The 12,761-nt window shown below is 40.8% G+C and overlaps 4 protein-coding genes across 6 annotated transcripts in view; 1 reads left to right on the top strand and 3 right to left on the bottom strand.

Annotated features, from left to right (window-relative positions):
• The window catches only part of LOC126759048 (anoctamin-1), a 191,295-nt gene that overhangs the window by 165,584 nt on the left and 12,950 nt on the right, over positions 1–12,761 (bottom strand). The window lies entirely within an intron of this gene.
• LOC126759106 (uncharacterized) lies at positions 2,599–3,320 on the top strand. Its single transcript, XM_050473722.1, has one exon. It carries the CDS (start codon positions 2,637–2,639, stop codon positions 3,195–3,197), a length of 561 nt encoding a protein of 186 aa, XP_050329679.1. The 5' UTR covers positions 2,599–2,636; the 3' UTR covers positions 3,198–3,320.
• Positions 4,075–4,723, bottom strand: LOC126759105 (uncharacterized). The gene is made up of 2 exons (XM_050473721.1): positions 4,573–4,723; positions 4,075–4,511 (listed from the first exon to the last, which is right to left on the bottom strand). Exons 1-2 carry the CDS (start codon positions 4,721–4,723, stop codon positions 4,075–4,077), a joined length of 588 nt encoding a protein of 195 aa, XP_050329678.1.
• On the bottom strand, positions 11,012–12,136 carry LOC126759082 (skin secretory protein xP2). The gene has a single exon (XM_050473679.1). It carries the CDS (start codon positions 12,134–12,136, stop codon positions 11,012–11,014), a length of 1,125 nt encoding a protein of 374 aa, XP_050329636.1.

The following is a 12,761-nucleotide window of genomic DNA, read 5'->3' as shown; positions in this document are numbered from 1 at the left end:
CTCGAGTTTAAGATTTAAGTTTTTGGGTTCATGAAGTACCATTAACTGTTCTTAATAGCGTGTATATTCATTTATCGAGTTTTATTATTATGCATACGAAGGTGAACTGTCATGATAGTCCGCAGAGTTGTCACGAATTTAAGCCAGAAAGACAGTAGTCCTTGCGAAACAGGGTTTCAATAGCATAAACCCCAAAAATAGTGTTAACAGCGTTTTTTAATGAATTTTAGTTTCTTTTATAATGTAAGGTAAACTCCAAGTTTAAGGATAGTGTTTAATGCTAAACTCCAAAATAAACTCGAGTTAGTAACGTAATGAATCATTGGGTTAATAAAAAAAAAAAAATATTTAATCCTTTCTTTCGTTCCTGTCAAAGGCGTATTCTTTCTAAGATTCTGGATATTTTAGAGGAAGTTTGCGTTAAACTCGAGTTTAAGACCTGCGTTTCTATAAACACCAAACAAAAGGAGTGTTTAAGACAGAGTATGGTGTTTAACTCTTGCGTCGTCAAAGGCTTAGTTATTATCAAATTACAGCAAAGGCTTTAAGGCAATTGCTGATATAGGCTACCCCCTGCTACTGTTCAGGCTTTGGAGGTATGCATTTCAAACACAAAAATTCCCAAAAATTTTATAAGAGATTTAAGGATACTTAAAATTGTGTTATAGCCTCCTCGTCAAACTTTATCAAGACAAATTTCCAAATAGAATCAAAGCCTTGTCCAAATATAAAGCATATACTACAAAAAAAAATTAAAGAAAGTAGAAGAAAGCTATAACTTTCTAAAATGCTGCCTTCGTTCAACCTTCTCCTACACTAAACAACCAATTCACCGATCGAATATGTATGTTCATTGCACTTTTTTGAAAACAGCCATATTTAAGACTCGTTATAACCCAAAAAACACACATAAAAATTCGGTCATATAATACCCGAAAGGCTATCACAAAAACAAGTTCAAACAACTGAGGAAATAGGTTAAGTTTTCCTGACGAATTTGACATAAACATTTACCAAACTAACAGAAATTCAAAATTTTGGTGGAGCAGCTTTGTGCGCCCCATGATACGCCTGCGCACGCATGACATGAAAACACTCTGTGCCAAAAGTTACTCAACAAATCAATATGTCCGAATGTTTCGCTGGATTATCTCGATGCATAGGTATAAACTTTCTTTAGAAGTATTTTCACATTAAAAATGAAACGCATTATTGCTTCAACCCAAGAGCCTTTAATAACTTCTAACATTTTCTTCTTCTTTATTGGCATCGACGCCGCTTTCTTCTTTTTCGCCATTAGGCCCCGATTGGAGATTCCAAGCGTAGCCGGATCCTTCTTCACCTACTCTTTACAACGGAGTGGAGGTCTTCCTTTGTTTCCCTAGGCGGGTATTGCGTCGAATATTCTCAGAGCTGGATTGTTTTCATCCATTCGGACGACATGATTTATCTAGCGAAGCCGCTATCTCTTAATTCGCTGAAAAATGTCAATGTCGTCATATAACTCTTATATTTCATCGTTCCATCGACGGTATTCGCCGCGCAAAGGACAATAAATCTTTCACAGAACTTTTCTCTCGAAAACTCGTAACACTGACTCATCAGGTGTTGTCATCGTCCAAGCCTCTGCATCATATAGCAGTACGGGTATGATGAGTGATTTGTAGAATCTGGTCCTTGTTCTTCGAGAGAGAGGACTTTACTTCTCAATTGCTTAGTAATTAAGAGTTCTTTAGACATGTCTTACCTAATATATGATACCGAAGTTTGGGTGAGGCCCTTAACATGTTGAAAAGCAGAATTCTGTGACAGTTTAGTGGCCAATAATCCCATATAACGTAGTTTTAACTATACAATCTTTATAACGGACTCAGCCGAGCACAGATAATCAAAAGAAAGCGGATACATTGGTTAGAGCACGTCATCCGAAAGAGTATACGATAGAGCGCGGAAGTTTTTCTTTGTGTTTTCAAACAGAAACAATCATGAGGTTCTATTTCCATATTCCTGAAGTGAATACTTCATCTAACCTGCCAAAAAGTCGGTATTACATATAACTGCGGGAACCTTTGGAAATTAGGAATTAAAGAATGAATTCTTATCTTACGAGAAGACCATATACGTTTAATGAATATCATAGCTTGTGCAGGAATATATTGACAGTTAATAAATGATTACTTGGAGATAGCAGCGAACTCTAAAGTCCCTCGACTATGAGCTTCTCTCTATGAGCAATGTGGATTTCGGTTGAAATTTCGATAGAATTGCTTCTTTCGTCCAAATTTTGGGTTTTATTTTGACAGAGAGTAGCTATGCATACGTCTATAGGCGTATGGAAGTGTCTAACAGCAAAACGCCAATGTCGTCATAACACACCAGAAAAAGAAAAACCGACGCAGCAAAAGTGCAAATGCAAAGAAGTTGCACGCTCCCATATCTATTGGCCACTTTATGGCGCTAAAGCAACTCTCCGCTTTCCATACTATATAAACCGCGCTGAGTTGGACGTGAGAAATTAGTTGGACGCCAGCATTACAACCGTTAGCAATAAAAAGCGAACAAAGAAAGTGTGCGAAAATCGCAAAATTTACAGAAATACGAAAATAAGAAAACCCGGTGCCACTAAAGAAAGCCAAATGTCTTTGCTGCTTGCCAAAATATTCGGTTGCGCCTTTGTGCTGGCCATCAGCTGTGCGACACTTGGCGCCGCCTTACACGTGCCCTACAGCAATGACTTAGAAGTTCAAGGTATACAGTCGGCGATCTACAATGCTGGACCACTTGGCAATCATGCTGGCCTTTTAAGTGCCGCCAAGGCCGTTAGCCAATTGCAGCTGCCCAAATTGAGTGATGCGGTGGAGCAGCATGACTTCAGCAGTGATGATGGTCACGTGGAGTCGCTGGGCGTGGCTGGTGATCACTTGGATCCAAAGCATTTTCCCGCTGATTATGCCGAGGATCATGGCGCCACCGCTGAGGAATATGAAGAGGCCGAGGCTGCTGGCTCAGAACACCTCGAAGAGGTTGCACATGCCGACTTTGGCGGACATGAGTTTTTGGATAAGCTGGACTTCCACGGTGATTATCACGACGACTATCATCAGCAGCCTGTGGTGGGCATTGATCATGGCAAGGGCGCTTTCAGTTACAGCACTTTGTACGAGCACAAGCACGATGAGCAGAAAGGCTTGTACTGAGTTCGTGTGATTGTTGACGAGTAGGAATGTGGGGAAAGAAACGAGTGGATGTTGCTTGAATTTTTTTTGTGTGTCCGTGTACTTTTCGGCGAATTTTAAGTGAAAAAAGCGATCTGTGTGGTGTATTTGGGACAGTATTATTAGCCTTATTTTATACAACTCCTGTTTGGAATAATCGTAGTATGTAAATATATATTTTCGTTTTTTCTTTTTAATAAAAAAACTTATAAAAATTAATACAGTTGTGGGTGCTCTTAAAGTTTTACTTTAAAGATAATGGATTTTCATGACATAAAAGTCGCTAGCGAAACAGACCCTACATATGCCTTAAGCTCTTGACCTTAGTCTTTCTGTAGAACCGTGAACGGATCAGCGAAAAGAAAAGCTCTCTCATAGGATTCAGCCGAAGCTCGAATAACTTGTATTCTACCTGCTCTATCCGATCGTGATTAGGAACTCTTGCTGCAGAAAAGGTCAAACTAGATTCAAGAGAGGTAAAACTAGGTGTAGTGTGGTAAGCCAAGAGATTAAGAGAGGTTAAGTCGGACGGTGACCAGTACTTAAGGTCAAGCTAGACGCAAGGGAGATACAACTAGGTGTAGTGGGGTAAACCAAAAGATTAGGAGAGGTCAAATTTTTGATAAAGCATGGACAACCAGAGGTCAAGTAAGGCAACGGGGAGTTCTGCAGCGAATTTCCACTTGCGTTTCAATGAGACATTTAAAAAAATGGATTGAAAAAAATATCTATATATTTAAAAAGTTAACGGTTCTAGGAAATAGAACATGATTACTAATCTAAAATATTTAATAGAGTTGCCACATAATTTTATAAAGAACAAAAAGTGTAAAAAAAGTTTCTTAAATTCACTCCTCACTTATCTACCATAAGAAGTACGGCGATTACCCTTCGTTTTCTCCGCGACCACATCACCAAAATCGAGATTATCACTAACATGTGTGACACCAGTGCCGCTACTTATGATCTGTGTATGCAATCCGGTCGATAGAGTGGACCTACCCTCATCAGAAACACCAATAACTTCGTTACCGCCGGCGTGCGTTGGAGGTAAGTGATTCTGATGATTGCTCACATCTGGCACGGCAATCAAATGAAAGTCCGGTTGACGGTTTGTGGGAAACTCCAGCCATACAGTCTGTGCGGCAGGCAACTGATAACCAGTCGTCACCGGCCAGGGTTGCTCAAGTGTAGTCTCGTGATGTTCCAAACCCAGATTACCCAACGACGTACTTCCCTCCGTTGATTTCGACAGCTGTAGGATGCTCGAAGTGATTTTTATGGCTGGACCGTAGTCTAGAATTATTTAGTTTTGTATAAACTACAATATTTTATGTGTATCCACAATCCAACCCACCATTTGGTGCCCCACTTGGGCCGTGTCCTCTTTTGTCGCCTGCTTGCTCGCCATTGTCGCGTAAAGTGGTGGCCTGCAATTTGGGCACTATCAAAGTCAGTAGAATCAAAAGCCATGGTACTTCAAATTTATGCGTTCGAGGTGTCATCATTCTGTGCACCGTTCCCTTAAAGTTGTTCTCACCGAATAAATTAGACTTTTGAAATTGTCACATTTATATACGAGTGGCGCTTGAGTGCTCACATAACCTCGAATGCAATTATAGCAAATATTCTTCACGATCAATTAAAGAACGGATGTAATTTGTTGTGCTTCGACGCTTAATGAGCTTCTGTGCACCTTGGTGGCTCAGTTGCTTCGATTGTCACCTACTGAACTACACCTACCGTAGGTACACAGAAGCGCGGTAACCAAGGGTACGCCATCTGTTGACAAAGAACCACTCGAAGGCATGAAAATATTGCTGCCGTTCAGGCAAGTGTTACTGAAAACTGAAATTTGTCGATTGGAAGACATTATCAAGTATTGGGAACGTCCCAAACCAGAACCTGGCGGATTTTGAGAAGGATTTTAACTTGCATCCATATAAAATTGTTCTCACGAAGTTCAAGAACTGAAGCTATTGAGCCACCGTAAACGTGGTAAATTTGCTGATTTGCCTTGGAACAACTTGAAAATGATATCGATTACTTTAAGAAAGACAGCTTCTTCGACTCGTGAACCTAAATAAACAAAACTGTCGATTCTGGTGCTGGTGTCTCCGTTACTGTCAACTGAGGGCGGCATAGATCGATGGCAACCAACTTTTTATTGCCGCAATTAGAAGAAGATGATCTTGACAACATCTGGTTTGAACAAGACGGGGCTGCGTGCCACACAGCTCGTGCAACAACCGAATTATTGCGAGAAAAATTTCGATATTCGATTATTTGAAGAAATTGTGACATTGAAGATCCTCAAAGAAGTTGTGATTTAATACCATTAGACTACCTCTTATGGCGCTATTTGAAGCTATTGGTCTTTAGCAAAAAAACTAGACTCTCTTCAAGCTTTAGAAGTCAGTATTGAACATGCTATTCGTGACATAAGACTTTATTTAGTGGAAAAAGTGCTCGAAAATTGGGTTCATCGAATCCGTTCCTGCAAAAGAGGTCGTGGAGGCCATTTGAACTATGTTATATTTAGAACTTAATTGTATCGATTGTACTTCATATTAAATAAACAACATTTGAATACCCTTCCAATTAGTGTGTGTTTTTGAAGTGAAACCTTCTTATGGGAGGGTTTTGAAATCTCGATCGGCAACTTTTTTGGTGACGCGCGCTCTAACGTAGTAAGTAAGAGTGAGAAGGCCTCCGGGAATCGAGCGAGAGTGAGACGGACTACCTTACGTCTCGTCTATCGGGCGAGAGTGAGAGGCCTTCGTGTATCGTGCGAGAATGAGACGGAAGACTTTCTGTCTTTCATGTCATTCTCTGCGTTCAGGCAGAGAACTTAAAAGTATAGAGAAGGTGCAAATCGAAATCTGTATGACGGTTCGATTGCGCGGCTAACAGAGCTGATAGAATTTGTTTAAGGAATTCGCCGTGCTCTGGCTATTTAGCAGAATTGAGCACTTTCAGTGGCAGAAATATATGTATGTAAAATGACTAAAAATAAATAAAGAGAATTGCTTTGTAGAAAAATATACAAAATATATAAAATCACACAGAGAATGGAAAAAAGCATTCTCTGAGTGAAATATGCATGCTTATATTGAATTATATGAACCATTGTCACCTGCGTGATTACAAACCGATTTTCGTCAAAAGAAATCATCTGCCATTGGTATCAGCGTGTGCTATTACTATCCACAAGTCTCAAGGTGGTACGTTTAATCAAATCGTCTATGAATACGAAAAGACACATTCACAACAACTCCTTTACGTAGCCTTTTCCCGTGTCACAAGTATACAGGGATTGTATTTCGTTGCGAAGGATGGAAAGAACAAATTTTATCATGGACGGAAAAAAGCAATCAATCAATGGACAAGCAACAATCAAAATTTAGAAGATTATTAACAAATCCATTGATAACTTTGACTGACATTCTCCGAGAGTTCATCAGCAGACCAGGCTTATCAATAACAACCCTCAATTGCCAAAGCTTAGGAGCTCATAGCGGAGATTTGAATGATCCGGTGATTATGGTCTAATATATTGATACTTTCAGAGACGTGGAAGGAAAACGATCAAGAAATTGATGTTCCCAATTTTAATTGTGTCGTACAGTTCAAAAGACATAATGTGAGAGCAGGAGGTGTCGCAATACTTTGCAATACTGCTCATGGAACGAACATCATGACACCCAATATGGACCAGAACTTGAAACAACTAGAATCACTTTCAATTGGGTTGTCTTCTGTTGGAGAAATATGTGCAGCTGAATGTCGCACAGAAAGCGGACAGCAGATTATGCTTATAGCACTCTATATTTCACCAAATCAGAAAATGGCGAAAATAATAGAGTTTATTCACCTTCACTTGCTGCAGAAGTTGGAGTAGAGCTGGACAAAATACCTATGATTCTAGGGGGAGATTTTAATGTTAATTTTGCTTCAGAGGATTCCAAGCCATTAATTCAGTTCTTGCAACAGAAATTGTCATTGGAAATGAACAATTCACCAATTGAATCGACTACACGCCATGGTACCACGATCGATGCAGTTTTCTCACGTTACATCGAAAATTTGGAGTCAAGAGTCTTCATTACCTATTTTCGTTACCACAAACCTATCATTTCGTTCATGAAGAGTCTACCAGGCAATGAAGGTGAAGCTGATTGAGATTTAATTCATCACATTCATACTAATATTATTGTATCTTGAAAAAAGTATAATTATTATGATGAATAAATTAATATTTACTATCAAGAAGTGTTTGACACGTGATTAAAATGATTCCTCTCCCTCTAAACATAGAAAATTAAATAATCCTTGCAGATCCAATCATTCAGTTTCACTTCTATCGCGTGTCTTCATGACACGCCTATTTTTTTTTTTTTTTGTTAAAATCATATCACTCTTATTGAAAAACACTGTAATTCAACATTTCTCTGGAAAAATATGTATAAAGCATTATAGAGAAAGTTACCAAACTTTGACTCAGCAAAGTTAAGTTCATTTATTTATCCAAAAGCTTTTCGTTATGAAATCCACAATCATCGATAAAAGCAGTCTATTTTTATTGTGACATCAGAAGTGATTGCGACTGCGATTGATTTGAGGGATATTACAGGGTGGGCCATCTAACGTTTTAAATTTGAATTATCTATATTTCGACATTGGAAACGTCAAAAACCATTCGGAAAGTGACAGATATTCGGTAAAAAGTCTAAAATTTACGAAATGGGTCGCTATTCACTAGAAGAAAACTGGGAAATATTTACAACTTGAAAAAAAAAACCGAGGATGGTCAATTTTACCGAAAAATCATCTTTTCATCATCACGAGGCTCATTTCCACCTCGATGGTTACGTTAACAAGCAGAATTGTCGCATTTGGGGCACAGAAAACCCGCCCATAATCGTCGAGAAGCCAATGCACCCAGCACGAATCACTGTATGGTGCGGATTTTCGTCTGGTGGAATCATCGGCCCATTTTTCTTCGAAAATGAAGAAGGAACCGCCGTAACCATCAATGGTGAGCGATATCGCGCAATGTTAACCGAATTTTTCTTCAAGCAAATTGAAGAGAAAGATTTGGACAACATTTGGTTGCAGCAGGACGGCGCTACGTGCCATACAGCAAACGTTACACTCAATCTTTTACGCCCTATCTTCGAAAATCGCATAATCAGCAAAAGAGGTGATGTGAATTGGCCTCCCAGAAGCTGCGATTTAACTCCGTTGGACTACTTTCTGTGGGGAGCTGTTAAAGATAAATGTTACGCCAACCATCCAGAAACAATTCAAGATCTAAAGTATGAGATTCAAGCTGCTGTTGCTGCCATAAGGCCTCAAACCATCGAGAAAGTACTCCAAAATTGGGTGGATCGGATAAGCTACTGTAAACTCAGCCGTGGTGGTCATTTGTCCGAAATTGTTTTCCACAAATAAATTTCATAAAACAACCTTTTAAATAAATGTTAGACCTTTGAAAAATATCAAGCCGTTTTTTTTTATTGACTTTTTAAATTTAAAATTTTATATGGCCCACCCGTTATTAGCGATCTTATCTCGAATAACTTTGATAGATCAATACAGACCTGAGTATTTTTGAATATGTACTTTAATTATGAAAAATTATTAAAACAACATTAATTTCTATTGGTCCAAATATGGGTTTGAAAAAAGCTTAGTATAACACCCTATTTTTTTTAAGGATATGATCTTTGAAGCACTTTAGTCAGTTTTATTCCATTTATAGGTTAGAAAAATTGTTTATTTAACGTCTACAGCTCAACTAAGTTACTAAATTCCTTAGTATGAAACAATCACTAACGAACTGAATGCTTCCCTATGCTGCACTCTGTAAGGTCAACAGCAACGACTATGCTCCAGTTGGATAAGTGCTTCCTGTGCCTGTGCCCTGTATAGAGCGCGACAAAAAGAGTGAATTTAGCGTGGCGCATTCCTGCTACTTGCTCCCAGTGTCGTTCTCTCCCCACTCTCCTTCGTGCGAAGCAACTCCTTAATGGTGTGTTGTCCCACCGAAATGCATGGTTCTGGCCCTATCATCCTGGGAGCTGACGCAGAGCGAGCTAGCTCGTCGGTTAGCTCATTCCCGCTACTCTTTTATGCCCCGGCACCCAAATCAGGTGTAAACGGTTGTAAACTGACAGTCGGTTCAGCTCCTCTAGCTCTACACAGCTCCACTAATAGCGATTTGACCTCATAAGTTGAGATTGTTTTTAGTGCCGCTTGACTATTGTTGAATATACCGAAACACTGGTTGCGATAGTTGTGATCGAGATTGATTTCAGCACACTGACTTATAGTAAAGACTTCTACTTGTAAGATGTTCGAAAAACGTTCCGTCCTCCAATGACTTCCGGTGTTATCGAGCCATCAGTGTACCACTGGATAGTGCTGCCTCTCAGTAGTAGGTCGAGCGTGGAATCACTTCACTCCAAGTTTACCCTCGTCGTAATGCCGTCCTTTGGAAGAAGGGCCAGTGATGTGTCATCACCTAAGGCCTTCATTTGTTGGCCAATGGCCCTTATAAAACTGAGCTGATGCTTTTCCTCACTTGGTGGTAAACAAATTTCCCTCTCTCACCGGTAAATACATATCTGGAGGTTGAAATCGATACCAAGCAGAATTGCAAAATTACACTGGTTAGATGGCCAGCACTAAAGACACATTTTCATATCCGGAAACTAAATGTAATACAGGGAGCATGCCGAAAGAAACCAATTAATGCAATGCCCGCTAGAAAAGATAAAAGGAGAGCTTAATATTCACTTGAACAAATACCATAGCTCAGTGTAGAAGGAAATCAATATTTATAACGAAGCAGATATGGTGCAGGTAAGTAAGTATGGTAAGGCTGGAACTAAGGACTTACTTCTTAGGTCTAAAAACAGTATTTTAGACCTATAGCTATTCTAAAGGGGCACTGACCTTTTGATTGAGCGTTTTAAAGACTTAAGTGAATCTGGTTCTGAAACATTTTTACTACAGGGTACTCTACTCCATACTCTTTGAAGCCCGAACACATTTTTAAAATTATGAAAAGCCTTTAACACAAAAGATAAGACGTGGATACAATTGTGGACTTGGTGCTACTACTTTAGTTCCGATACTTGTACCTATTGACTACCGTCTGGTAATCCTGATAGAAAGAGGATCGGTAAAATTTTGACTTGACTGCGACATTTCCAAAAAAATAACACATGGTTCCTGAACCCCAGTTGGGATCATGGTTTTAGCCGAATCTTTAATCCCTTGAAAATCGTCGCTGTCCTCTGAAATATTAAAAAAAAAACTCAGTTACTCAGTTTGAGTTCGTTTCCTAACCGCAACTTTCAGAATTTGGTCTTCACCAAAGAGAATTTAATGCTTATGCGGTAACCTTTCCCCCAAACCTCAATGCCAATCGGAAACAAATATTCAAAACAACAACTAACACTGCCCTCCAGAGAACGTATTATCACTGTTGACATACGATTTAGCGAAATCTTTTTTTACCACAGTTCTACCCAACGATGCACACTTTAATTAGCGAGTAACTGATAACTAAGCAGCCAAATCGATAATGCAAGGCGAAGGTATGTAAACAAATAGCAAAAAAGATTTTTAAAAGCAGCTTCAAAAAGAATATCGAACTTTATTCGTAAGCAAACAATCTTCACGAACACGGCAGTTTGGTATGACACAGACAAATTGAGTAAATAAGACTAAGGCATATAAAATAAAATTGTTAACGGTTTTGACTAAAAGTTATAGTTTCCAATTGGCTAACAACCAATCTTCTCCCAGATGCCACCGCTCTTGTAGCCGTTATTCCAACCACCCGACGAACTGCTGCTGCTCCAACCGGCTTGTGGCGCTGGTTGAGGGAGAGGCTGTGGCAGGGGTTGTGGTGGTGGTGGACCATAGGTTTGAGCTGGCACACCATTAAAGTCACCTTGCTGGGCGTTATTATCCTCATCAACGATGATCTTGATGGTTTTCACGACTTCCGATGTTTGGACCGGCGGGGAAATGGGTTGTGGTGCAGGCGGTTGCAGCACAACTGAGGGTGCTTGATAGACTGGTACGGGTTGTGGTGCCGGGACTACGCGAACGACGGGACGTGGTGCAGGTGCTGAAATGTAGGTGGGTTGTACGGGTACTTGGACGGGCACGGGTACGGGAGCTGGCGGTGCTTGCACTTGAATTGGAGCGGGCTGTGGTGCAGATTGTCTGTACTCATAAGTTTGGGCCACGTTTGTCGTATACTGGATGGGCTGAGGTGCCGGTGCCGGTACTGGAGCTGGAGCTGGAGCCACTTGTACGACAGGTTGTGGTGCAGGCGCTGAGTAATATGTAGTTTGGACAGGTACTGGTGCTGGTGGGGCTTGCACTACTGTACGTGTCGGTGCTGGAATTGGGATCCAACCACCAGTGGAGTAACCACCGCTTGAGGCACCACCACTTGAGTATCCGCCACTTGAGTATCCACCACTTGAGTAACCTCCACTTGTGTAACCGCTAGCTTGGTTCGACGAAGTGACGACATTCTCATTGGGCACAATGACTTTGATGATACGCACAACTTGTTCACCGCCATTGCTACCGCTGTAACCACCGCCGTTGCTGTAACCGCCATAGTTGTAATTGCCGGCGTACGACTGACGTCCGTAGCCATAACCGCCACCAGAGCTGCCGCCGTAACCGCCATTGTAAACGGGACGATTCTGCTGTGCGTAGTAGCCACCGTTATAGTTGCCGCTGCCATAACCGCCACCGTTGCCACCATCACCGCCGCTGATTAGATTTCTACCCAAACCCAGGAGTGCCAACTTGGCGCCCAAGAGAGCTTGTGTGGGTGGCGTCAGTGTCGCCAGGACACAAACCGCAAGTATCAAGCACAATTTCATCGTTCCACACCCACTTATATAATGATTGATCGTATCGTATTTAAATCGAGTAATGCGTGTAGAAAATTAGAAGATCAGCTAATACCGAACTGACCGTGTACCAAACTCGTTGTGAACTGTTAAAATCTCTTTGAGTGGCGTACAAATTTATAGGCCAATATGTCTGAGCCCACAACTCAACACATTCGTAGCTACTATGTGCTAAATTTACCGTACATAAAAAAAATATTTCGGAATCTGTATGTGCCCATGACGGCAATAAATAGTTTAACTAGCAATTCTTGAGCACCGAAATTTTCCCCACCGCCCACACTTCGGCAACCCTTTAGCCTGGTTAAGTGCGGTGCGCCAGCGCGTTCAACTCAAGCGACAGGTAGTTCGCACATCTCCCGCGACACACGATCGCATACATACGCACGCGCTAATATCTTTAAGCAAGCGTAGCCTGAAAGCCCTCTTCCGCTGACAAGCTCGGCAAATGCTCGATCTGTGATCGGCGATCTGCGCTGCAAAATGGTGTTTGCTTAATCAATAAAAGAAGTACACACGCTGCGGTGTACTCAGAGTGCTCAGCGGTAGTACATACAGTGGTGGCGATTAAATTTGAAAGAACAAATCAGCTTTT

The sequence above is a fragment of the Bactrocera neohumeralis genome, chromosome 5, assembly GCF_024586455.1.
Source record: "Bactrocera neohumeralis isolate Rockhampton chromosome 5, APGP_CSIRO_Bneo_wtdbg2-racon-allhic-juicebox.fasta_v2, whole genome shotgun sequence".
NCBI lineage: Eukaryota > Metazoa > Arthropoda > Insecta > Diptera > Tephritidae > Bactrocera > Bactrocera neohumeralis.
Note: the sequence above shows the minus strand (reverse complement) of the source record. Positions and strands in the feature narration are given on the sequence as shown.

Bases quoted from the DNA above. Each gene is read 5' to 3' on its own strand.
- LOC126759105 (XM_050473721.1), bottom strand. From the start codon at position 4,723: ATGATGACACCTCGAACGCATAAATTTGAAGTACCATGGCTTTTGATT. The intron at 4,512-4,572 runs GTGGGTTGGATT...AAATAATTCTAG, and splicing joins CCCAAGTGGGGCACCAAATG to ACTACGGTCCAGCCATAAAA.
- LOC126759106 (XM_050473722.1), top strand. From the start codon at position 2,637: ATGTCTTTGCTGCTTGCCAAAATATTCGGTTGCGCCTTTGTGCTGGCC.
- LOC126759082 (XM_050473679.1), bottom strand. From the start codon at position 12,136: ATGAAATTGTGCTTGATACTTGCGGTTTGTGTCCTGGCGACACTGACG.